Here is a 27,206-nt window from a genome sequence, read left to right on the forward strand (position 1 = left end):
AAAAAAACCCACCTAGCAGCATTTAAAAACTCACGAATTAAGACACATCAGGAACTCAATGTACAGTGTTCATTTGGTCCCTGATATCTGAAGTTTCCAACGCTGTCTCTTCCTCTATAAGGCCACTGCAAAGCACAACAGTAAACAAGCTCTTGTGGCAGTTGCTCCATGTTGTTGCCTTTGAGCTCCAGAAATGTTAGAAGAGCTAGGAAATCTTTGGTGAAAGTACAGACAAGAAGCTCTTCCCTAACTTTAACCTTTTGAGCTCTTTGCAAAAGAAAAGCTCATCTGGTAGCTTTTTGATTCTGTTACACATGACAGAGAAGTGCTGTAGGGTGTCTGATTTCTGAAGGGATGACTCGGATGTCGTCTAGCATGCAGGAACAAGTGCAAAGGCAATTTCTTGATCTTGTTGTAGCTGAAGTAGAGGCGCCCTCGGCTGCCAAGCTTTTTGATATATCCTTTGGAATACGCACGATGCCATTGTACCAAAGTTGAAGGCATGAGAGTTTTATTTGGTCTTTCTCTTTAATTGTCTCCTTCATGCACATATGTTCTTATCTTTCAGATCAAGCAGATTGGTGAGGCTGAAGATTGCAAGCGGGATACATTTCAGATCTATCTATCTATCTGTCTGTCTGTCTATCTATCTGTCTGTCTGTCTGTCTGTCTGTCTGTCTGTCTATCTATCTGTCTGTCTGTCTGTCTGTCTGTCTATCTGTCTGTCTGTCTGTCTGTCTATCTATCTATCTATCTATCTATCTGTCTGTCTGTCTGTCTGTCTGTCTGTCTGTCTGTCTGTTTTCTAAATACATTTTTTAAAAGAATTTTAAAATTGGGTTATATAAAATAAAATGTATACACATATGTGCGTGTTTTATATTATGTTATGTTATATTATATTGTACTGTGTACAACCCCTCAACTCTCCGAGCGTTGCCGAACCGAGCCGAAGTTCACCGACAACGACGTCAGCGTGTCTCGTTCTTTCGTTTTTCGCGTGCGAGAGAGAGAGAGAGAGAGAGAGAGAGAGGACGGCTCCGAGCGAAGCAACAAGAAGGAAGAAGAGCAATGGCGACACTGGATCGCCCGACACCGAGTCCGGACAGCTTCCTGTGCGAGCCCTGGTCCTCGTTCGTCGGCGCGGCTGCTTCACGTGTCGTTGTCAGTAAGTTCGCCGCCGCCGTTGTTGTTGTTGTTGTTGTTGTTGTGGCGGACAAAGTGTCGGGGAAGTGCGTGGACCGACAACTGTCTGTGATTGAGTTGAGTGGCGCTGCTCCTCCTCCAGCTACAGACGCACGGACAGGCAGCGTCAAAGTAACTGTCACACATATCACCGACTGCTCCCGGTTAACGGGCTGCAGCCGCCGCAGCGCAGGCTCGGCTGACACCACCGACACCGTCCGCGGTCACGTCAGCCTCCACCGTGCCCGGCTGCAAGTTTGTCAGCCCTGACAGCTCCACTGGATCCAGCCACACACACACACACGCACACACAGGCAGAGGCTAGCAGAGCTAATGCTAAGCGTGTAGCCAGCCCCCCCTCCCCTCAGACCCAGCATGGCTCCACGCGTGGCCCCCAAAGTTTGTTGTTGTTGTTGTGGCCGCTGCTCGGTGTTTGTAAAGCGGATGTTTTTCTGTTTGCTTCCCCCCCCCCCTCGCACGCAGACTCGAGCCCGGACGACAGAGACGAAGAGCTCCCCCGCCTCAGAGAAGCTGCTCCGCTCCGCCAACAAGGTGAGGAAGTTACACTGGCACAGAACTGGCAGGACCATGGTGACAGGGGACTGGTGGTGCTGGTGCTGCTGGTTGTTTTGGTTCACATGCAGGATATTTGTATTGGTTCTGAGCATCTCCATCTTGTACTAAAGTCATTGTAAGATTATTTTCTTCATTAGTCTTTTATTCTACAAATTGTAAGTGAAGGAAACTGTAAAAATTCATAATGATTTCCCATTTTGAAAGGGAAAAGTATTTTAGATCAGATGTGGGCCATACAACCCAAATTGTTATCAAGATAACCAATGGTCATATCAGTGGACATCGATAATAATCAGGGTAAATGTGTATTATTGTTGTTAGACAAGATAAGATATACTTTAGTGTCCCCAGGGGGGAAATTTGCTTCATAAAGTTGCACATAAAATAAAATAAAATCTCTTACACATTGGCCTGTAATACTTGCATACACATACATATCTGCTGACAATGACAACATATTGCACTAATTGCCAAAGAGGTGACATATCGCACATCCCTTATGGCCAGCGTTGTTATTTCTGTTAACTTTAAAGACAGATTTTAAGTTTGAAACATATTAAGTCTAAAGCTTGATTTCTGCTCCCCACACAGTAGATAGCGTTAAGGCACCTGGATGTTGGTTGCCACCCACCAATAAACCAAACAAAGAAGAAGAGTATTACTTAATCATTAAAACTTTCATCCTCTTCTTCTTTGTTCGGTTTATTCATTTATAGATTATTAAAAACGAATTCTGTGTTACACATCCTCACCATGCCCGCACAATGTGTACAAGTGAGATATTACTATTGATTCAGATTATTTTGCCACAATGATTGATATTGTTTTATCGCCCAGCCCTATTTCAGATTCAACCGATGTAGACCAACAATCCCCAAACTAAATTCAGCTACTTACCAAAAGCAAACATAGTATTTAGTAATAGTATCACATAGTTTTAGCATTTTTTTACTTTCACTTTCAATTCAAATCTGACAGATCATTTACGGTCAACACTGTTTCCTGTCTTCCAGCATTTGGCACGCATGCTCAGGGAAAGGTGGCAAATATCTGTCATAGACATCAGTTTCCTAAACATGACAGGTCCATGAGTTACTTGAATTATTTTCACTGGGAAATGGGTGAAAATGTAAAAAAGAAAAAAATAAGCCCTTTCTCACAATGGTTTAGAAAGTGGAAAAAAAATTACTGGATGTGCTCCTTTGTCCAGATCTGCGCCAAAATTGTATTGGTTGTTTCTTGGCCCTTGTATCATCCTTCCACCAAGTTTTGTGGAAATCTGTTCAGTAGTTTTTTGCGTACTCCTGCCGAAAAATGAACAAACCAACAACACGGATGAAAGAAGAAAGGCTATAATACAGCAGCTGTGATGTATGTAGTTTTGACTCAACATCTTGATTTATCTTCAGTTGTGTGTTTGTTTAAAAGAAAGCCTCTCATTCAAACAGTCAGGCATTTAGGCGGCTGGGTTTGTGAAGCCGAGCGCTGTGTCGACTACATGTTCACTGCTTATACTTCCAAGTTAAAAGTGATATATCCCAGAGGGGATCTGTGGTGTCAGAGTTATTATATTTATATAAGTGATTCATTATCAGTAGTAGGGAACTAGACGTGCTTGTGTTGGAGGATATGTTGGTGCATGAGCTTTAGCTTTGTATCCAGCTTGTCATACGTCTTATTCATTATGTATCAGAGCTGCACTTGGGGTTCTTGTTCTAAAATATCGTTCGTAATGCATGGAAGTGTGTATGGAGGGAGGGGGCTGCTCCAGCACAGTGAGTGGGTGCTTACACCCTCCCCCAAAGCCGCCGCCCCTCGGGGACAGAGCCAGAGGAGTTCCTCCACAACTCAGCGCGTATAAATACCCACAGGAGCACGCGCTGCACGCTAACACGCTTGAGTCATCCCCGAAAGTTAGAGCGAGCGTGCTCCAGCCCTCGTAGATACAGACACACACACACCCACAAACACACACACACCCACACACACACACACACACACACACACACACACACACACACGTACCGAGTTGGGGAAACTCTTCTCACTCTCACTGGTCCAATTCCAGCTGTCACCCCCAAACCCAAACCCCCCCCCCCACACACACACACACACACACACACACACACACACACACACACACACACTCGCATGCCTCGTCTTCCTCTCTCACAGCAGAACTGGAGCAGCATTTCCAGAATTGCTGGTAACGTGACACTCAGGCCTGCTGAGAGTGATATACACACACACACACACACACACACACACACACACACACACACACACAGCCTGATAAACCCACAGGTAAACACTTCTCAAAGGCTTTAAATGTTATATTATTTGAATGTAGCACAAACTAGTGTGATTCACTGCCACATGTTTTACTCTCTTGACGCCTCAGTGCGGGTTGTGTGGTGCAGGTCATGATCGGTATCTATGTCTCTGTCTGTTTCACTCTCACATACGTACACACTCAGCAGAGATGATGACAACCGACAGCAACTTAGCCCGACTTGAGTGGCAGCGGCTGTCATCATACCACTTGAAATAGGCAGTGCTGCTATTTGTATGTTAACTCCTCTTGGCGATAACTGAAAGGCTCCTGATGTGTTAGGGATTATGGTGTCGATTCAGTGATTATCTGCATGTATATATTTTGTACGTGTATTATTTCAAACAGGCAATTGACATGACAGCGTGGACACATATGCTGGGAGGAGAAATGCACTGATCTGCCGGATGCATCACGAGGGAACGGGCCACCCAGTGCAGGCGACGGCACAGTGCTGTTGGCAGCTCCTGTGCTGTTCACTCCCATGAGGATGGGAAACATCTCTTGTTATCCAGCAGACTGCTCAAAATTAGTCATTTAGTTAATTGGGCGCTGCTGTCCGCATTAAAATGGTTGGAGCTAAAATTAGCCACATTACCATGTCAACCATCGAGTTATGAAAATGTGCAAACGAATTAAGTATTAGTCCAGCCTTAAAAAAACAACCTTGTGTATTGTCCGAATTTATTTTACACTTAGTTACCACTAACCATGTATATTTAATGCAGCTCACCTTGATTCTTTCAGCACTTGCAATCGGTCTGGATGCAACAAGTGTTTCATTCTCTAGGTGGGTTTTGTGGAAGTAAACCGTTGACTTTCCTTTTCTGTGCTTGTGCTCCACTGCGAAGTCGTTCGTATGCGGAACAAAACAATTCACCTTCGTGTCACGCGTGTCTGCATCTTCTGTTGACGTGCACGTGCGTGGCTCAGCACTGGGTTTAGCTCGCAGCAAACTACAATGATTGGTCAAATTGCATTCAAGTTGGACAAAATTGGAAGGTGCTACAGGATTCACAGGGAGCGATTGAATTTGCGCAGAGACTGAAATGTTCATTTATTTGTCGAAGATGTTAGATTATGATTCTAGTTTCAATGTTAGTGATCTGTCTATTCATAAATGCCTTTTTTCAGTTCGGCTTTTATATTCAGTCAAAATCACTTCATGTTAATCAGGGGACTGTGACCATGAAATAATTTTTACAAGGAAAACCTTTGTGTGTATAGCAGTGAGTATTTACACTTTTTAGGTATTTATTTTTGAGGAGAAGGTGTAAATTATAATTCATTCCTAACATATCACAGCACTTTGGTTCACTTTCTCTTCGCAAAATGCCGTCTTAACACCTATTTGAACTGGCTTACTTTCAAAAAAACATTTTGTGGGTCTACTCAAGGTCCAGCTCTCTGAAAGTGATCTTTATACAAGATCCAAGAACCATTTTGAATTCTCAAAGTTTCCCTCAGATGTGTATCTGGGGCTTCTTTGTAATAAACAACAGACTGGTTTGTTTCTAGTAGAGTTTGTTGCCTGGGTTCTGCGAGAGAAGCTGCCAGCTATCGCTGATAAGCTTGTTTACTCTTTCTGGTGTGTTTCTTTACAGAATAACTTCAGTTGAAGCTGCTGCTGAGGCCCATACCCTCCTGTAGCTGTAGGAGCACAATGATTATTAAAGAGTGATACCTATCCCCTATAAATCTCCTAAACTGATTGAGTACAAGTGATTTGCTCGGTCAAGTAGGTATTGTGCCTTGGTAACAGTTGCATTTGTTACTTTGAACTGTGGTGGATTGTCACTGCTTCCAGACCCTTTTTGTTTAAGTGTCTTTGCAAACACTCATTCACCAATGGGAAGTTGAGTTACTTGTAATGTATTCAGTGTCCAATGATAGATTGTTTAAGTGGCTCCGAACGTGCTCATTCACCAGTGAGCGATTGTTTTTGTAGTTCATTTTCTGACTTGTCAGTCATTTGGCAGATGCTGGTAGTTGGCTTGTACACTTTAGGCTGCAGAAATAGGCTACACACTTTGTTCTCACTTGACTTGGCAGATGCAGAGGAAATTATATTCTTGCCTTTTTTTTCAGTTCTCCCACTAAAGTCATTTTCTGTTGCTGTAAACTTTTAGAATGTATCATTTGCCAGCAAAAATTTCCCATCGCATTTTTTTCAATGATTTATTATGAGGAAAATGTGCTTGTATCCTCTCACAGTGATGACAGGAAAGACGCAAACTGTGGTGCTGCCGCTCAGCTTTTTGAAATGAAACTAACTGAGGGTGTTTCCAATGTCTTGTTACAGAGTTATTAATCCTTACCGCTTAAAAACCTGTCAACAGCTTTTCAAACTTAATGTGGCCACACCTTTTCATTTGTGTGTGTATTACTATCACAGCCCTGATCAAACCACTTTTCAGGCAAGTCACAAAGACAAACACTGCAGGAAAAGAAAAAAGCTGTTTCTTCTCAGCAAACATGAGAATCCGTTTGAACTGCGTCTTTCAAGAAATGATGGCCCCAGAATGTGAGAAAGAAATAATCTCCTTCCATATTTTACAAAGTGAACCTGGCAAAGCATCTCAGAGTTAACTACGTCTGTTCTGCAGCTCAGGAACTGACAGCAAGACCTTTTTTTTCTTTTGCAGTTTTAATCAGATTTAGTTGTATCGTGCCTCTTTTACACCAAAATTAGGGGGTGTATATGCACCTTTTTTAAAGGTTGGAAAACCAGCACAAAAAAAGGCATTGACTCCATTCCCATTGGCAGTCGAGGAAATTGTCTTTCTGTATTTTTTCCCGTGGGCAAGTCATGGTCGATATCACAAACACGCTGGTCACCAGTGAGCTTCAGTCAGTCATAACTCCTAAGTCATGAATTATACCCACCAGTGATTTTGACAGGCTCAATAGGTTTGTGGCCTTGAAGATTTCATGTATGAGGATGAGACCAGGTCTGACATTTTACACACACACGCACACACACACTTTCAAACATCGCATTCAACATCACACACATGTACACATTGACCTTGAGTGACCTAGTAGATCATAGTCCTACCTAAACACACACACACACACACACACACACACACACACACACACACACACACACACACACACACACACACACACACACACACACACACACTCTCTCATGGCATGAGCACTGGTCTCCTCTGCTTTCCAGCGAATGCAAGGTCACAACGACACACACCCGTACACTGTCAGACACCCACAGATCCTCCTCGTGAGCCTTCACACACACATCCCACCTCCCCCCCCCGGCCGAAGCCCTGTGTTAATACGTGCTGTGATTTCTGTCAGCAGAGCTTGTTTGGGTGCAGGGAGATCCGGTTCTCAAAGCTTAGCCGAAAGTGATACTTGCTGTTTTCCATTGGACGTTGCATGTCTGTGAGCACACTGTATAACTAGTAGTGTTTGTTTAAGAGGATTTACCAATGGTATAGATTACAATTTAATCTATAAGTGCTTATTGTTTTAAGTGTCGTGGGGTGTACTAGACCCTGGGGCCAAAATACAGAGACATTCACACAACTACCAACTACCGTTAGTGGAAGCCAGATTACATGGAGAAAGCCCACGCTAAACTTGATGTGTTGCATATTTTGGTTTGCTCCTGATTCTGTGGTAAAAGCTTGAGGTCTGAACTGGTTTGGATTTGGAAATAATTATAATAATATTCTTTTTAAAAAAAAACGTTTATGACATTTTGAGGAGCAAACAATCAATAAATTAATAAAAGCTTGATAAATAATGAAAATAATATTTAGTTGCAGCCTTAAGCTGTAAAATCCTGACAGTAAAGTGAATAATCCATGATGGCTCACCTGAAGTACTCAGTAAGTTTTTAATATATTTATTAGACATGTATGAATCTACAAGCTCCTTTAGTAGTTTGTGCTGTTAAAAGGGAAACATCCCAGTTTTTCAGAAATGATCATGTATTCATCTCTGACAATGTTCGACCTGTGTTTGTGTCGTTCTTCTGTTTGTCTGTTTGGTCTAAATCCTGCTCTCCTCTCTCTGTGTTCGTTTCAGAAATGTTCGTCGACAGCCAGTTTCCAGCACTGGAGGATTTTACTCTTGTTGTGTGCCATGTCTGCAATAAGGTGGTCACTCCTCAGGGCATACTCACACACTATGGTAAGGCACACACATTTCCCCCCTCAGGCACACACACACGCCTTGTGGTGTCTTCAAGTGTAGCACAGAGGCACAGAGCAAACAAGGTGGCTCCCTTTGATCAATACAACATTTTTTATCTATCCCTGAAAGGCACCTGAACTCCTCATCCTCCACATGAACATGCACAGCACGGTTACGCCCCCAAATACCCCGCAGGCTGACAACAGCAGAAAAGCACTAAATAATTTACAAGATGATCGACTGGATGTAGCCTTGTTCTCAGGCCTTTTTATCCAGTAAATAAGTGTGTGCTTTGAATACAGGCCGAGTTTTCTTTTTAAGCAGATCATGTACTCTTGAAAGTGGTATCAAGCAAACTGACGGTCGGCTTAAAATTTTTTTTAATATACACTTGCATATTAAAGCCCTGGCTGCGAAGGCACTAGATCTTACTCAGGGTTGAAAATCATCTAAAAATAAAGATTTAGTATGCAAGGATTTATTTACACTTGCTGCGTAATGAACATGATTTGCATGTGAGTTGCGTGAGGTAGATTGTCCTTTGCAATGGTGGTGAAGACATCAACTCCCATGATCCCGTGCTGCTTCACTACGTCATCAAAATAGGGCTTTTGTTACCTTTTATAGAGAAACCCCTAGCGGCTCATGTTACATATTTTACGTTTAATTTCTGGGAAAAAAAGTTGTTGAAAAGTCTCCAACACATGTATGATATACTGTTTATACTGTGTAAACTCTTCTGCTCACCATTTCATAAATTGTGATGTGTTGCCATGGAGACTGTTATCTTCAGCTCTAAAACTTAATGATCTGTCAAAATCCAAATTCAGACGATCAGATTTGGGGTTTTTGAAAAGGCAAATGTTTGGAAACAAGGCAGTATTCAGTAGAGGAGCAGACCCGGGCTGTGATTGGTCCTTCGCCCAGTCCATCCACCTCTTTGTTTGTTTTTGACTGTGGCTCCACTGAGCGCGCTCGCATCTGCCCACTAGCCGCTGCTTCCTTCTGTTGGCGACACGTGCACCAGCCTGAGCCGTCTGTTGGGGGGGGGGGCGGGGGGGACACGTGGTCGTGCTTAATGAACACACACACACACACACACACACACACACACACGCACACACACACACACACACACACGCACACACACACATGCTGCTTCTGCCAGAGAGCAGAGAGGCCAGAGGAGTGGTATGCACACACATTCTCACTTTCTGTTTCTCAGCGGAAAGAGGTCACTGGTATTGTCTCACACACACACACACACACACACACACACACACACACACACACACACACACACACACACACACACACACACACACACACACACACACGCGCACACACGCGCGCTCAAACTCCTGGCAGCCCCTGTTGTTTTGTCCCTGCTCCCCCCCCCCCCCCCCACACCTCTCTCTTTGTTGGCAGCATTTTGCGCTGGCTGACACAAAGACAGTCAGGTAACAACAGGTCTATAACACACTCATGCAAATTCATATTCAGGAGTGGGGAAGCTCCCCTGAAAAAAGTTAAAAATAAAAACCTCAGGCCACCATATGATAAGCAGGCCACTTTAATTTGTAGTGGACCAGCCAAGTCACCTGCTGACTGGTCAACAGTCATTTGAGTCATTGTCATGTTGTGTCATCATATTTATTTATGTGTACGATCATTTTAACAATCGCACAGTGACCCAAAAGTCACTATCCCATTAATAACATTGATTCATTGACTTAAATTTAAAGCTTTATTCACCCAACTACTCTTTGTCATGACATGAAAAATGCTCCTTCGGGGAAGTGCCCCTGTTAAGTTATTCTTACTCTGCTGTTTGCATTTCCTCCCATTGTTGCATCATGTCACCGTTGTATCCTCACGAGCACGGTGCCATTGTTCCCTACTGGGGAGTCTACTTGAAATGTGGCGACTCTGAGCAGTGTTCTTATTCATTGCCCTGGCCTTGTATTGGCATTTGTGTGCATATCCATCTTGGGAGGGGGTTGGGAGGGGGGCTGCTTTCATGCTTGACCTATGCATCAAATCACCACTGGGGCTTTACATACACAGAAATACATGAACATGCTCACACAGACACACACACAGAGGGGGGTTGGATCCCTCAGGGGGCAGTGGTTCACTAGTTATGCACGGCCAGTTTGCTGCATGTGAAGAAGAGAGAAATGACATAACCTAAAGCAAGCCTTATTATTATTATTTAATATCTTTGATATCGTAAAGAAAATGTGATTTAATCTATTTTATACATCAGAGATTTGCTCCATTTAAGGGATTTGTTTATTGAAATCTATCCTTACTAAGGCAAGTATGTATATTCTTAGCATAAGTGGCCCCAGTAGGATATTAAATTGATCCCTCATGGTGGCAGTGTTAGTGCCATACTTTCTGCAATGAGTTAGTAAAGACAGAATGTGGAAAGAACTAGATTTTGGCTGAACTTTAAGCCTCAGTATCGACAGAGCAGAATGTTATAAAGACATTTTCATTTAAAACATTCTTTCATATCCAACCATTCATCCATTGTCTTCCGTATATCCGTGCCCGGGTTGTGGAGGTAGCCAACCAAGTAGAGTATCCCAGATATCCCTCTCCCTAGCCACGCTTTCCAGCTCCTTCTGGGGGATCCCCAGGCGTCCCCTTGCCAGACGGGATATATAGTCCCACCAGCTAGTTCCGAGGTGGACAAACACTTGTCCACTTGGAAAAAGTCTTAATAATGTCAGTAAACAAGTCAACAAAATATACAACATAGCTCTCATTGTTTTAAGACATTTGAATGAAGAATTGTTAGATATCATATGTGTACAGTTTCTTTTGTAAGGGCTAGTAGGACTGGCGGTTTAGTTCATTTGTTGGCTGTTTCCTTCCCTGAACACAAACTTGAATATGTACGAATAATGATTGGATTTTGATGCGATGGGCGTCTCCGTTTGGGTAAATCGTCCCTCTGTGGCATGTTCAGATATGTGAGTGTATTCCTCCCAGTTCTCTCATCTCTGTGTGTGCGTCTCCTCGAACCCCTCCCTTGCTGGTGGCCCGCTGTGTGTGAGCAAGTGGAGCGCATGATGAAAGGTTCATGTTGCTGCTGTTGGTGGGAGTGACTGTCTCTGTTCCAACTTTTCTCTGTGATGGTGGATTAATTGAGGTCTGAGGCAGGTCAATGAAAATCCTCAGCTTCCACCTAAGTCGTTTGTTTCATGTGATGGCTGTTAAACCACCGAAGTTCTTCTTGGCTTGGTGTGCTGTGGTGTTGCTCACTCCTCTGTTGTGTTATTGTTGTTGCGGCGTGGTTGTGTGTGGACCATTAGCTGAGGGTTGGGCCCATTAAAATGTCTGCGGCTTTTTTTTTGTACATCAAAGGTGGTTTCTTTACTCTTTCTTAAGTTTGCTCGGCGTGAAAATAGATTTTACATTTTACACACATACTGAAGAAGAACCTTATATGGGTGATAGTTGAACGCTCGGTTACTGAGCTTGTGTCGGAGAACTGAACAGTTTTCTTGTGTCTGAACTCGACCCGGGCCCGATGCACTCGGGTTCTCGGGATGCACTGGATTTGTGTTCCTGTCCTTGACATGCATGGTGATTGCTTGTTTTAGAATAGAATATAAGAGCCTTTATTGTCATTGTACAAGGGCTACAACGAAATTACACGTAGTACTTCTGTAAAACAGTCATTTATATCTTGAAATGTACGTTTTGACACAGATTTACCAATGTACACTTTTATTAACAATAATAATAATAATAATAGTAATAATAATAATTTAAAACACGGCTCATCTTCATAGTGATTTTTCTTCTCAGCCAGCTGTTTTGTCATCTCAGTATTGAGGATTAAGATGCTTTCTAGAAATCTCCTTCAACCTGCAACTGTGAGCTGCTGTTACCAGACCTGGCTGCAGCCTAACTGCATATTTCTGGTATCTATTCATGTAATGATTGTACGTTTTATTGGTTATTTCCTCTCATTGTGAGACACTTGAAATGAATGAAGTTATTGTTAATGTTGGCTCAACTTAGAAAATCCTCAACCTTTCCTTAAGGGATCTCACTTAAGGACTTAAGTATATTACCCCCTCATGTTTTCAGTAGTACTTATACTAGAATACCACTGCTTGCTTTCTATACTGATATTTCCCCTGCTTGCTCTTTTTTTGTTTGGACTGCGTGCCTATAGAGAAGCAGCATGTCTGTGACTCTTCACAGACGTTTCTTCACATTTCTCCTTCTCGTCCCCCGGTGCCCTCTCAATGTAAACAAACCCAGCTGAGCGCCGAACGCCTCGGCTTCCTCATCAGGCGACAGCTCCACCCACAGGATGAGTCAGCGGCCAATTGGCATCCAGCTGGGCTCTCAGCATTGCCATAACGACAGGCAGGCAGGAGAGCTTAGTAGTGAGAGTGCCCTTGTGGCTGAGTGGCTTAGTGACCTTGCCTGGGCACTCGTCCATGTATTGTAAATCAGAGCGGTTAGCTCGCCGCTAGCCCCTCACTCACGGGAGGACATCTGATTTAAACACACAATATATCTGTCAGAATAATAAGTTCATCTTTCATTATGTCTCACTGCACAAATATATTTGCTATTTGGAAATGGATAAATCCCTTAGCCAAGAATATAAACTGCCTTTTGCTGATGTTGAAATTGCTACACATTATTAATTGAATAGCAGGTCAAGTTAGATGCACAAAGTCACAAGCAGAGGGTGTTTTCTCTTGCAATATCACATTTCTTCATATTTATTATTTCCCTTATCCTGCATGAATGAATAAGAAAATGCTGAATAGAAACTGTACACACGTGCATTTTTATCAGCCTGTTTCTACTGCACACCTTCATTTAACTGTATGTTTGAGTTGCCTAAAATGATGCATGTCCACAGTGTGAAATTACGTGTGAAAGTCGCCTTGTTGTAGCCGCATACCTGCGAACGGGGCGCCGGACTTTGATCCTGCTACTGTGAATACAGCTGCCTCCCTGGTGCTCTGCTTCCTCTGGCCTATTTACACACCTGCCACACATGCTCGCATATGCAAATTACGCTCTCTTGCATAGGTTTTATATATAAATATATACATACTGCCCACAGATACATGCAGGCTCCTACTAGGCCGAGATTTAACTGCATATAAAGCATCTATCTTGAGCTTGTGGTATCATACCCCACACACACCTGTTATACTTTTGCATGCAGTGGATAATCTCCTCAACACATACACGCACTTTGCACACAAATTGCACACACGCACACTCTCCCTGCGTCACCTGCCGCGCACTTTGCTGTGCACTTACGCACCCGAGAGCAAACACACAGAGTCTGTCAGTCAGTTCCTCCTGTCTGATCGGCTCTGCTGTGAGCAGACTGCTACTACTACACTCATTAACAGGGTTGTACAGGTACTGCATTGTGACACAGACACACACGCACTTTATAATACCTTATGCTTCCTACTGATTGTTCACTAGTCTAGCACTTTATTATCAACAAATTCGGATGTGCTTTCTGTGTTTTAGTTTGCCACCCTGTGCGTGTGTGTGTGTGTGTGTGTGTGTGTGTGTGGTTGTATCAGGGAGTTGTTTTAACTTGACCTTGGCACAAATCACACACTATCTGTTATTTTAAGGCAGCAACTGAAAAAAGATGTTTGTGGACACTGGAGCTTTAAATATTTGCTTTTAGTCTGTGTTATCATGGCTCTGTGCAGCTGTCCATCTGCACCCAAGTGTAGTTGTGTGTGTGTGTGTATATATATATATATATATATATATTTTTTTTTAAAAATCGAATCTATACTGTACTATTCTAGAGCCCGATCGATATCAGTTGGCCAATAATATATTTAAAGACATATTGATATCGCTGTTTATGTTACCTGATGTGTGCCCATATGATAACTTTTATTTTACTAAATAATCCATTAAGAAAACGCATGTTAATGTTTATATATCTTTCATTTAAAAAAAAATGATTATTTTCCTAATTCAAGTTCTATTTACAGCAATTGGTTGTACCTCTGTATTTCTGTTTTCTTTATTTACAGGTACTTATAATACCATTCCTGTTTAAACTGTAAAATATCATGCCTCAATTACTTATATCGGCATCATCCCCGAAAATCCGACTCTATACGATACACTGTGAGTAAGATTTAAATTTAGCAGTCTGCATTCTGCTTGAGCTGAGGGTGGGGGCTATTTCATTATTTCACCTTTTATCAGCAGACGGGAAATCCAGCGCGTCGCAGCGATTGTTCTCATCCCAACATTTGCTCGTCACCAAATTTCCTGTCAGCTAGATTGTGCAGATGTTGATTGTTTACCCTCTGGTTAAAGTAAGACGACCATAACTGCTGCAATGTTGTTTTGGATGTGCAAACGCAACATGACACCACACCTAATTTGAATACTCGTTCATTAGCAGCCCAAAATACTGGGTCACTGTGTGTGTGTGCACTGTGTCTTCTCCACCTCCTCCTCTCTGTTTTTATGACGTTCTTCATCCCTCTGTTTCCACTCAGGTAGCTGGGGTGTAGTTTCCCTGTGAGACACACAGAGAGACAGAAAGTCCTGGACCACACCCCCCTCCCATTCCCTCCCCACCCTGCTCCCGCAAAGACATGCATAGCAAAAACCGTAAGTGTGAGCTCCTCTCCTCTCCTCTCTACTTTCTCCCCCACAGCCTTGTGATTACCCACCGCGACGTTTCCGTTCCGAGTCTCTGCGTTCTTACCCTCCTCACACTCTGATCAGATCTAGGTCAAAAGGTATTTATAACTGTTGGCTCTAATTTGAACTTCACACGGTAACAGCGTGGCAAAGTTTATCACACAGGGACACTTCAGATGGTGTCGGGGAAGCTGCTAATAAGAGAAAAGTAGACTTAATTGATTTGTAAATACTACTTTCCTTTTTTTTTTGCATAAAAAAAGTTCTGGAACAAATTTGCTTCATACCGTGTTACAACACAAACATCTAAGCAGTGTAAACAAAATACCACACTGCTATACATTCAGAAGTAGAATAGCACTCGAAGAGCCCGTAACTCTACCAAGGCCCAACAGTCCTGTCATGAAACTACATCTAAATTCACTAGATCTGGATTTTTATTTGCATCTGAGTGTCTTGATCTGTTTTTTTTCTGTGTGTGTGTGTGTGTGTGTGTGACCTCAAACAACTTTGTCTCCATTACCTGTTTCAGAGAAGCGCCACAGCTCCCCTGTCCCCTCCAGGAGCCCCCTGGTCCCCATGAAGCCCAAAGCGCCGGCAGTGGCCCCCGCTGTGGCTCCCAGTCCTGGAGACACGCTGCCCTTCAGGGTCCCCAAAGACTTCCCTCACTCCCGCTTCAGCAAGGCGCCACTTGCCGTCTATCCACCAAAGGGGGCACGGAACAAGACATGGTGGGGTTTTAAAAAAACAACCTTTTATGTGGTGTGATAAAATACTTCACTCTGCTCCCAAAGCGTTAATTTAATCATCCGACCTTTTTACATCATCTTCCTCTTCTTTTCTTCTCTTTTCCCTTCTCTGCAGTGTCTCGCTTCCTGTCGTAACCTTGGAGAAGATGCCCTGCCTCAGCCGTGCCGACTCGGCTTCACACGTGCGCCTCGCCACCTCCTCCTCCCACTCTCCATCCTCCCTCAAACCCTCCTCCCTCACTCCCTCAGCCTCGCAGCGCTCCAGTGAAAAGCTCACGAATGGTCGAGGCGCCAGCGGGCCGCCCACGCCACGCTCCACCACGCCCCCATCCTCTCTGGACCGGCGGCCCAGTCCGGCACGCTCGCCGCTGGACAAGCGGCCGTCGTCTACACCCTCTCCCTCCCAGCCGGATCGAAAACCCTCCCCGTCACCTTTGCTCTCTCACCGACCTGTCGCCTTAGCATCATCATCATCAACAGCACCGCTGGATAAGAAGCACCAGAATGGGACTAAGACCCCCCCCAAGTCGCACAAAAGACTTTCAGGTTAGTGCTGAGAATTTATGACCAGATGCACCCACAATCCTCTGCTGCTTAGGAATGGGAGCAGTCTGACAACACTTAATAATTTATTCATTTTTTCCTGTCTGTGTTTTAATGATCTTGACCCTACAGGTCCCTCACAGGACTTTAAAATATAAGTTTTAATCCACTGACATTAATGTGCAAGTAGAGGTGAAGATGTTTCTACCTTTTCTACTTAAATTCCTTTCATAAGCCTGATACACAAAAAATACACACACTTTCACAAACTCACACATTACACTATTTGTATACCATCACACTATAATCCCTGGAGAGCCTCCAGTCTTAATGTTTGGCTGCAGAGAGGAGGGTGGTGAAGTGAGTTTGTTTTTAAGAGAGATGCTTCGCTATAATTTTAGATGTTTTTCTTTCTCTTGTTTTCTTTATTCTCTTACTCTTCTCCTGGCCTTTCTCCACTCTGTCCTCTGTTTACTGTGTCAGTCTAACCTCAAAACCCAAATTAAACATCAACTAGTGCGCTGCTGATTGGAAGGGGATCTTCTCATGGCCTGTGTTAATATTGCGGCGCTATTTCAGAATTGCTCCTTGTCATTAGTGAGTCCAAAGAGCAACAAATTTGATACTTAATATACACATGGCGTGTGAAGCTGAGTAGATGAACAACAGACAGACGTTTGTGGAATTAGTAGGAAGATGAGTCATCTCGAAGTAAGAGATTTTAGAAATATGCATAAGAATAAAGCTACATAGATTTGTGATGAGCGCCTCAGGGTGTGGATGTCTCTCAATCCAGCTCTTCCTCTTCTTCCCCTCCTCGTCTCGCCGTTCGCGCCGCGTCTCGCTGCACTCAAAGCGTCTGATTTACACCCTCTTATTCACGAGCTCCCACTGCCAAAAAGCTGCTCGTCTTCTTGAGAGATTTTCCCCACCTCCTGCGTCTCTCTCTATTTGATCATCCTCTCACTCTCCACCTCCTGCCTCGACCTCCTCCTCTTTCTCTCTCTCTCTCACACACTCATAGTCTGTCCTGATTCTCTTTTTTTCTTCTTTCACACACTGATGTCTCCTCCTCCCTTTTCTGGCTGTCTCTCGCCGCTCGTCGTGGTCGTGTTTCTCACCCATCATGTTCTTCTTTTCTCTTCTTTCTCATCATCTCTCTCCCCACCCAGAATGTGCTCACACTAACCGTCTTCTCTCTCTCTCTCTCTCTCTCTCTCTCTCTCTCTCTCTCTCTCTCTCTCTCTCTCTCTCTCTTTCTTGACTTCCATTCAAAAGCTTGTTTGGGAACTTTTCAGCGACACTATAAGTTTCTCCCTACATCTAAGAGCACGTTCGTTTGATGTGTGCGCCTGCCGACCCGTGTCCGTCGGAGCTGTCGTCTCTTACTGCAAACACAGAAAGATTACAGGGATTATAGCAAAGGCCAGTGCAAGATTACAGCCCTGTGACAGCAACACTGTTAAAGATAACCTGCTGACTGGGGGTTGCTGTTGTCTTACTTGTTTGAGTGCAATAACAAAGTGTGCCATTTATTACTGCTTAGACAATTGGTTTGAAAGATTTAAATTAGATTTGACACTTATCACTTGACCCAGGATGTGAAATTATTTGCAGGTACTATAAAGTTAAAATAATCAATATATTCATGATTTCTCCTATATTCAAAATTAAATTATGTTTGTTTACTCTAACAGTACTTGTCAGACATATTGGATTGGTACATATTCGTATTCTCACCAATACCCAACGTGGCATTTTAGGCAGCATCAGAGTTATTTTCAATGCTGGTATTTGTATTGGAACATCTCTGATAACTCTTTCATCCACATGTAGCCCCTTGATCCATTTCTGGTCTGAAAAATATTCATTATGGCAGCATAAAATATATTCGTGGACATCTGTTGCATTAACTTAATATTCCCCTTTGCAATCTGTGTGTGTGTGTCTTACAGGAAGAGTGTTTGATCCTAACAAGCACTGTGGAGTCCAGGACCCGGAGACGAAACGGCCCTGCACGCGCTCGCTCACCTGCAAGGTAACGCAAACCAACGCACACACAAGTACAAGATTATTCACGCTCTCCGCCTCCGTGGAGACAATAATAGTCTGCGACCCTTCTTCCTGCTTCCTGCCTCAGGCCCGTCTCGCCGGGAAAGCAGCTTTGTTTGTTTATGATAGTAATAATATCAAAGGGCGCGCGAACATCTCGACTGCAGCCATGACCCTGTCCGCCTCCCTGTCTGTCTCCTGCACGTGACACATATTCCTCCGTTCGGGCTGAAGCATCACAGGGCCTGCATTTCCCTTGATGAGGCAATTATAGATGTTGGACGAGGCTACAACATCTTTCTTGCTCAATTTTACTGCCCTTTAATTACCTCCAGTAAGCTTCACTAAGCACTTCAAAGTGGTTATTAAGTAATTAAAGATGCATCCGACGAGTGTGGGGATGTTTTTTGGGGAGTCGTTGGTGAGAATAACTTGTGCATCTCTACTCTGTGTAATTGTGTGTTTTAATTATTATTGTTTTTACTGGTTGTCGCGATGACCACCAGGATTTCAAGCCCCTGATTTAGGAAATGACTCAAAGGTCATTAAATGACTCGGCCAGTAAAGAGGTGTCTTAACTTTTATACTGAGGGCATGGACGACTGAGCAATACAGCAAGTGGAGCAAATGTACCCTTATTATTCAGTTTGAGGCAAATTTGTGATTTTGTTCACCCGCTTTTTATCTCCATAAAAATGAACAGTCCCTGCTATCAGAGTTTCACAAAACTTGTAAGTGGAAGAATGGAAAATGGACCAATAAAGAACTCAATCCAAGGGGTGGATTTTTTTGACATTTTGACCAATATCCCAGAAACTAATTCATGGATTCAATTTAAATGTGGTTTCATTAGCGAACTGTTGGGTGTTGGAAGATGTATACGCTCTAATGAATGCTAGTTCTAATGAATTCTAGTTTACATTTTCATAATGTTACTATTTTCAGCAACTGACAAAATCCTACAATACAGAAATCACAAACTTTTGGACCGTTAAGTCCAACCTGTCGCTGAGGGATTTGAGCAGTCTCACACCACAGTTAAATACAAATAGACATTAATACAAAAACTGAAAGGCTCAGTGGTTGAAGTATTAGTAGTTTCAGTTTTGATCAAACTTTGGATATAGTTATTTTTAAATATGAGGATGCATCGCTTTATCCATATGCTCCATCAGTAGCTGATTTTGATGATTCTCTCATACAGGGCGGATGTGCGGTGTAAGTTTTCTCAGTAGTTTCACAGTAGCAGCTGAGTCCTTGATTAAATCTCCCTCTTAAGTCTTGAGGAGCAGACTACGATACGTCAGCACAGTTTTTACTTTGCAGATGTGGTCTCACTTGCAATATAAGATGCATCTTAAAGAGCCCCCGGCCCACAAAAGCATTTTTCTTTCCATAAACCGTACTACCTGCTGATCAACATGTGATTCCAGCGGCCTCAGACACTCTCTGTAAAACCAAATGTTTGGAAAAACCCAATGTTTGATGGCTGGTTACCTTCCAAAGTCGCTGGAAGGGTAGACAAGCTTACCACGCACAGGCAATATTTACTTGTGAAAGCAGCACGGCACAGTGATCATCCAGAGCCACGATTCAAGCCCCAGCAGAAGCAGAGGCATGACATTTCAGTTTTTTCGTTTCAGACTCACTCCCTGACCCACCGCCGAGCCGTCCCCGGCCGAAGGAAAAACTTCGACATCCTCCTGGCCGAACACAAGGGGCAAGCAAAGGAGGGGGAGAAGGAGAAAGAAAGAGACGCAGCGCAGGAGAGTCCCAGCAAGCCTCACTGCCCGAACGGACGGCCGCTGTCCACGCTGAAGCTGCGACTGGCGAATGCACACATACCCAGGTAGGAACCACAGGCCGACACAAGCACACACATTCATATTTACGATACATGTGTATATGGAAACAAAGAAATGCCATAGACCTTTGGTGACAGGGCTTTTTAGACAATAGCACCAAAGTTGTGTAGTGCACTATACCTACATCTTTAACTTTCTAATGATTAAACAGAATCAGCAAACCTTAGAGAGTTAGATTAGAGTAGGAGTTAAAATCATACCTGTTTAAACGTTAACTGGACTCTGTGTTCTTTTTGTTTTGTTCGGGTGTGTTTGTTCTGTTTCTACATTTGTATGGTGTAACTCCATTTTGTTTTATTCTTTGGCCCAGTAAAGCATTTTTGTGAGTTTTGTTTTTGAAAAGCGCCAAAACAAATAAACTTTACTCACTTACTTTACCAAAATGCAATTGGTCCAAAAGTCCATTCCATCCAAAAATGTGTTTTCACACTGCAAACAAACCGAACCATGGTTCAGTGTGATCCAGACCACATCTTTAGTTTCAGACCAAACTAAAATGTCCAAAGGTCTGGACAGCACCTTAAGTGTAATTAATTCTGACATTAAATACAGTAATAATGTCATAGCAGTGTTGTATATATCTTTAAAAACCATCTGCCTGAATTTAATTTAGGTGGTGTGATTTAAAAAACAAAATCAAATCACTATACGACCATTTCATAATTTTTCTGAAAAGTTTTCCATTTGATTGTGTTGCTATTTTTAAAGCTTAATCACTTTTCATAAGGAAAAGCAACATTTTCTGGACGAAAGTTAGTTTATTTCCCAGAAGGTACCACTGGACGACCGAGATGGATGCAGGGTCTGTTCATGTTTTTCTCCACCAGGGGGAGCTGTAAACAAGAGTATGAGGAAGGAGAAACACGAGTAAGAGGATGTCAGATCTGCCCGTGTCACAGCGTTATGAGAAACTCATTTCCTCTGTTTGAAAAAGGAAGTTATTTGGGCTGTTTGTTGCTGTGACAAACGTTTACAATGACACTGATGACTGTGTTCGGAGCGGATACGACTCCAGCTCTTGTTTATCTGTAAAGAGTTTTCTGTCATTTTATCTTTCGTTCTCTCTTTCCCCTCCACTCTGCCCTTCAATCTCGCTTTTCTCTTCTTCTCCTTCTCTCACGCTTTTCTTTTAATTCATCCTTCTTTCCCCTATCTCTGTCCTCTATCCCATCAATCTTTTTCCTCTTTCACTTCCCTTCTATTTACGCTCATCTCCCTTCTCTCCTTGAATCTGTCCTTCCCTCTCTTCGTCTTCACTTGTCACTTCCTCCTCCCTCCCCTTCTTCTCGTGTTCAGTCTTCCTCTGTCCCTCCCTTGCTTTGATTTTCTGGCTCGCTCATTTCCTTCCTCTTTACCCCCTTTCCCAACACTTCTCTTTTTGTTATTCACCCATCTATCTTTCTAATATATCCACTCCAGGGCTCCAGGCGGCTCCACCACCTACACTTCTACCCCTCTGCCCCCAGCGCCGGTGCCCGCCCCAGCCCCTAACCCTGAGCTGTCCCCTCTCAGCTGGGTGGCGACGGCGGGAGACGGCGGCCGCCTTTCCAGCGACGAGGGAGAGGCCGAGACTCCGGAGGACGCTGACAGACCTGCCTTTCACTACTCCAATCACCACCCACAGCCTTTAGGGGTACACACCACAACTACTAACAGACATTTTCATTGTCCATAACCTCAGGGCGTAAAAAAAAAGTATTTTTTTCACTGTTAAACCGCAGGGTCTGCTTTTAAATGCCGTTCAAAGGAATTATTTATGTTTGTGTTCTGCTGCAGCTGTAGCTCTTATCCAGTGTTTTATTGCAAAAAGGGTTAGAGCTCAAACACTTGGCTTCACAATCAGTTCATTTATATGGTGCCTTTTTAAAGGAGTGATTTCACAAGAGAAAACGTATATTTGTTGGTTGTGTCTTAACGTTTAGAAAAAGCTGTCAACCATCACGTTTAAAGCTTAGTATTTTGTTATATATTTTATAATTTATTTAATCATATATTACACATTGTATTTTCACTTAACCAATGAAATCAAATGTTTTAGCTGCTCACTGTTCTATTTATGTATCAGCAAGTTTTCAGTTAAAAGGTCCTTATCTTGATGTCATTATCTCAGCTTATAGGGAATGCCCCGTTTGACCTATTTTTTTTACATTTCTGATGTTCTAAAGAAGATTTGAACCTTGTCTGTGGAAGATAATCTTCTATATCTATCTGTAATAATCAACATTTTTTTCTGCCTCATCTCTTTTTTCTCCTCTGTCATTTGATACCTCTCACCACCGCACTTGCATCTGCCCATCACTTCCTGTATCTCACATCCCTCCTTCTCTTCTCCTTTTTCTGCTCTCCACTCCTCACCTTACTCCCCCCCCCCCCCCCCCCCCCCCCCCCTCTCTCTCTCTCTCTCTCTCTCTCTCTCTCTCTTTCAATCATCCTCCCACTTCCTGCCACTCTTGCCCCCTCCTCCCTGCAGTTTTGCGTATTCAGCAGCAGGCTCATGGGACGGGGCCATTACGTGTTCGACAGGCGGTGGGACAGGATGAGGCTGGCGCTCCAGAGCATGGTGGAGAAGCACCTCAACGCACAGATGTGGAGGTGAGTGTCCAGAAACGTGCACGCCGGGCGATCTGGGGTAGAGCTGTTTCATTTGAAAGAATATGTGTAAATGCACATAATGAGGTTTCAGTGCATCTCTAGATTATATACACAGGAGTAAGTGTGGGAATATCTTGCTGTTTTTTTCGAGTTCACACGGAAATGCTAATCAAACGGGTAAACTCACTTTGAGAGAGAATGAGAATTGCTGTCAGTATGAGCAGGTGTAAGAATAAGAAGAAGAGATGTCTTTTTATGAGGGGAAAGACAACTATTGATTGCAGGATAGACGGGAAGTTTTATTTTTTAATGTCATGTAAAACAAGAAGCCAGCTTATTTAAGGTTAAAAGGCAGCAGAGAGAACATCACAAATACAAAAAGAGAACAGGATAATGGGCCTATGTCTAAGTATGGATTAAAAAATAAGAGAAGATCGATTGGGAAAGTATTTATTTATCATAACGATAAAATTGTGGAAGGAGCAACAGAGGTTAAAAATTCCTGGATGCAGAAGTGCAAGAAAATCAGTTTGCTGACATGAACTGAAATATCTGGAAAATTAGGTCCGGGCATTTTCGGGAGTTTGCCTTTCACATGTGAAGAACACAGCAGGAGATTGTCGTGGTCAGAAGCGTTCACAACAAGCGGAAAATGTCCGGAACATTCAGCCGAGGGCTGGCGCATTGGTAGAACATGCAGGAGGCAGGACGTGACGTGTAAATTCTACTGCGGGAATCACATGTTTTTGTTTACAGCAAATCAACACCAGCGTCGGCCCCCTTACACCAACAGCTCTTGAATCTCATTGCCTTTCTAAGTTGATATCATTATCTGCGTCTTCTTCATGTATGATCCTGAGATATTCTTTTTCTTCCAGTTTCCCCCCCATGTTGGAAATCTCATCATTTGGGCCGTATTCTCACTTTTCCTCCCAACTCCTCGTAAAATATCCGAAAATATGTCTGCAGCAACTCACTCAGACATTTTCGTTCTCACATACAGCCCCTTTGGAACATTTCAGAAAAATGAGTTCAGTGCCTGCGCTAAAGCTGCTATGCTAAATTCCTCAATTTATACAAGCAGAAAATTATAGTCCAGTGGATGTGACACACTTATTGATTTAAATGTTCCTTTGTGTTGCAGGAAGATGCCTCTGGCTGCTGACAGCCTCCTCTCCTCCTCATGTCCTTCCTCCGTCACGTCCCAGCAGACCTCCTCCGTCACCTCCCCCTCCGACTCCCCCTCCTACACTGCCACCTTCCCTCAGTCCACAACCACGGCCGGAGTGGTCAGCATCCGAGAGGCCGTGGCACAAGCCCACGCCCCCGTCTCTTCACCGGGTAAAGCCAGTAACGGCACCCACAAAACCAGTCGCCCATCCAAAGACACAGACACTGACTCCGCTGCAGGATGTAAGAAGAGAAAAAACTCTTCGTACTTTTCCTCCTCCCTTTCGTCTCCTTCTTCATTGATTTTGACTTTGGACAATCACAAGAGGAATGGCAGCAGCCACCATACGACATCGCAAGGTTCACGGGGGGCAGCTCCCTCCTCGGCCAGGAAAAGGGGTCTCGGGCGCGGGGGGAGCGAGCTTTGGCGCAGCGGAGATGACTGGCTATCAAAATCCGACGGGTCTCAGAGCCTCAACTCGCAGAGCAGGTGGGTCACGGCCTGTTAAATTTTAGACTCTAGCAAATCGATTTTATCTGTGCAAGATCATAAAGAAATTCCTGTTGGACAAGTTGAAACGTTCATCTTTCTATGGAGGATTGAATGACAGGATTTCTGCTTAAAAAGTTTTTTTCCCTTGAGAAGATACTGAATACAATCTGATCACCAATCACGATTATACACAGCAGTACACGCTTGAATACAATGTACTCAAATAAAAGGCCTATTTAAATTGTATCAGTTTTGATTGTAACCATGGTTAAAACCAACACAACATGGGTTCGGCACAAGACATCGTGCAGTATGCGGAGAAACAGATGAGAGCGTTGGTTCATTAAAAGTACAGCAGCATGTAAACGGCGAGGACAGTGCCAGCAGAGCAAAGGCTGCGATGACAGGTGTTTGGCTTTCACTCTGAAATATACAGCACAGTAAAATCTGCTGTGAGGATTTTATCCACACCTAAATATATCTTAGTGTACAGTGAAGGCTGAGGTGGAGCTTTCTGCATGTCATCAATTGCATTTTTCTGGTTCTCTCTAGTCACAGTGTTGGCACCACCAGTGTACCCTACTCATCTGGGGATCTCGCCTCCACGGTTCATCAGACCCCGGCCCCCCCCTCTGGACCCCTGGCTTATGCTGGAGGAGTAGAGGGGAGGAAGAGGAGGAGTCCCAGCTCGTACAGAGGGAAGGCCAGCAAGCTGAGCAAGCCGGTCGAGAGCCTCTTTGGGAAAGGAAACGACATCAGTGGGATACTGGCGTCAGGGCCAGAATCTCCAAGACAGGTAGACTGAAAGAATCCAATTCAAATCGGAATCATCAAGACGAGACTTGTACAAGAGGCAGCCATGCTAACAGCTCAGTAAACCTCTATCATAGACTGTATATAAAGATGGATGACATCACAACTCCCCTAAAGTGAAGCCAAATTGTCTCGATCGCCACCTGGTGGCTGGCTGCTGTATAGGTGATGAACCCCACCTCCTCCATGTTGGTGGATGGGATATGGATGGGATATGGGAATGTCGAATATACCACACATCGAATAAAGTTTTCTCTTTTTTTTTCTTCTCTCCATCCCCTGATCGCTGCTGTGCAGACTCTGGCTCCAAATGTGCAAGATGACAGCTTTTGTATCTGGGATATTTTAGCTTCATTTCTGGATAGTGGGGGGAAATGAAGACATCTTTATATACAATCTATGAGCTGCACTGCTGTAATTCATTTGGCTTTTATGTAATTGTTTTTCAGCTATTAGCTATTTTATTTAATCTTTTTCTTTGGCCATTACTTTTAGGTAAGTTTAAATGATGTTTTATTAATGATTATATTGATGTTTTGTTGTCTTGTTTTTTTTGGTCCTCTTTGGGAAGTGGCTGTTTTGAAAGGTGCTTTATAAATAACGTTATTAAGCTAAATGGTAACATCAGCATGCTAACACGCTCACATCTGCAATGCTAACTCTAAATTACACTAAATGACAGTTAATATATCTCTGTCCTGCTCTGTCTACAGACCAAGTTACATCACTGACAGGAACCTGTGTCACGGACAGAATGTTGTGCAGCTGTGGAGGCCACCACCGTTAGTGACCTTTGACCTCGCCACTCTTCCACTGACCTCACCGATCAGACTGCTTCTTCTCGGCGATGTCAACCCTGTTTACCCAATGACCGTTCAGTTCGGGACTTTGGAATCTTTTGCCGACGGTCGGTCTGGCAGATAACTTCCACTCTCCATTTTCACTATGGATCTTTTTTGATGGACAGCTGCCGCACATCACTGTGGTCGTGGTATTTTCAGAACAAGACAGTGGAATCCAAAAAACGTTTTCCTCTGAAAAGGGAATTTGCCTCACAGCGTTTTAACGGCATTGTTAATCTTAGCACCACTGTACAATCTTTGGGAAAGCATTTTTTTTTTAAAAACGATCAGACTTCATTTTCTGGTTGTTGTGATCATGTTCCCGGTTGCTGTGTTCAGTCAGCGGACAAGGAAAGAGGTGTGTGATTGTTTTGAGGAGTTAAATGGTTGAAGGACCTAGTGACACGTCGACTGTAGGACTCTGACTTCAGCTACGCCACCTGCCTCCCCCCCTTCAGCCTTTCCTCCGTCTTTTCCAAAAATTGGAGGAGAAGGCAGCCGTTTCAATCGGGTTCTACCTTTTCCTTCTCATCTTTCTCTCCATCTTTCTTCATCTTTCAACCTTTTAACTTTGTGCCTCCCTCGTTCCCTATCCATCCCTTCATGCCCGAGTTCAAAGTGCACTTAACTGCCCTCGCTTCCCTCTTCGCTGACTCCAGAGCGGTCCCCAGCAGTGCCACACCAGGACCTGTTCGCACAATGGAAGAAAACAAAAAAAACCATCTGCGTTACCAACCAAGCATTGTAATTTCAACATAGGAAGACATTTAATTTGTTGTTTTTCTTTTTATTCTCAGTTCTACTTTAAATGTTGCAAGAAACACAAACTCCTGTCTGTGTGTCAGGACTTGCACCAAAAAAAGGAATTATTACCACGGTGTTGGATATTTGTTTTTGTTGGGGTTTTTTGTATGATAATTTATGTACCTAAATGTCTGTTTTCTAACTGACCGTTGAGGTTTGAGCTACAGAGATATTTTAAGCAAAAAAATTATTTCTATGGCATTTTTGAAGAAATGTTGAAAGTATTATGATCGTTCATATTGTTGAAAATGTGTACATATCTGTTATTTTTGTATTTATTAATAATTGTCCCCTTTTACTAAATATGAGCTAAAAGAGGGAGTATTTCCCCTCTTG

At 43.4% G+C, this 27,206-nt stretch overlaps 1 protein-coding gene and 1 long non-coding RNA gene across 6 annotated transcripts; one reads left to right on the plus strand and one right to left on the minus strand.

The window, feature by feature from the left end:
* Positions 1-995: 995 nt before the first annotated feature.
* atxn7l1 (ataxin 7-like 1) lies at positions 996-26,338 on the plus strand. Of its 5 annotated transcripts, XM_034578413.1 has the most exons (14): positions 996-1,168; positions 1,669-1,737; positions 8,153-8,257; positions 14,800-14,914; positions 15,480-15,678; positions 15,812-15,890; positions 15,924-16,242; positions 18,195-18,277; positions 19,935-20,140; positions 21,576-21,789; positions 22,627-22,748; positions 23,893-24,408; positions 24,964-25,207; positions 25,938-26,338. In XM_034578413.1, exons 4-14 carry the CDS (start codon positions 14,899-14,901, stop codon positions 25,953-25,955), a joined length of 2,016 nt encoding a protein of 671 aa, XP_034434304.1. In that variant the 5' UTR covers positions 996-1,168; positions 1,669-1,737; positions 8,153-8,257; positions 14,800-14,898; the 3' UTR covers positions 25,956-26,338. The 5 variants fall into 5 exon arrangements, with proteins under 5 accessions (XP_034434304.1, XP_034434300.1, XP_034434303.1 ...); XM_034578409.1 differs by having other exon boundaries at positions 15,812-16,242; XM_034578412.1 differs by having other exon boundaries at positions 15,812-16,242; positions 25,944-26,338.
* On the minus strand, positions 2,437-26,792 carry LOC117757356. Its single transcript, XR_004613097.1, has 3 exons — positions 26,585-26,792; positions 21,421-21,426; positions 2,437-2,449 (listed from the first exon to the last, which is right to left on the minus strand). It is a non-coding gene; the product is annotated as an uncharacterized LOC117757356 (long non-coding RNA).
* Positions 26,793-27,206: the final 414 nt, after the last annotated feature.

Source organism: Hippoglossus hippoglossus, chromosome 23 (assembly GCF_009819705.1).
Source record: "Hippoglossus hippoglossus isolate fHipHip1 chromosome 23, fHipHip1.pri, whole genome shotgun sequence".
NCBI lineage: Eukaryota > Metazoa > Chordata > Actinopteri > Pleuronectiformes > Pleuronectidae > Hippoglossus > Hippoglossus hippoglossus.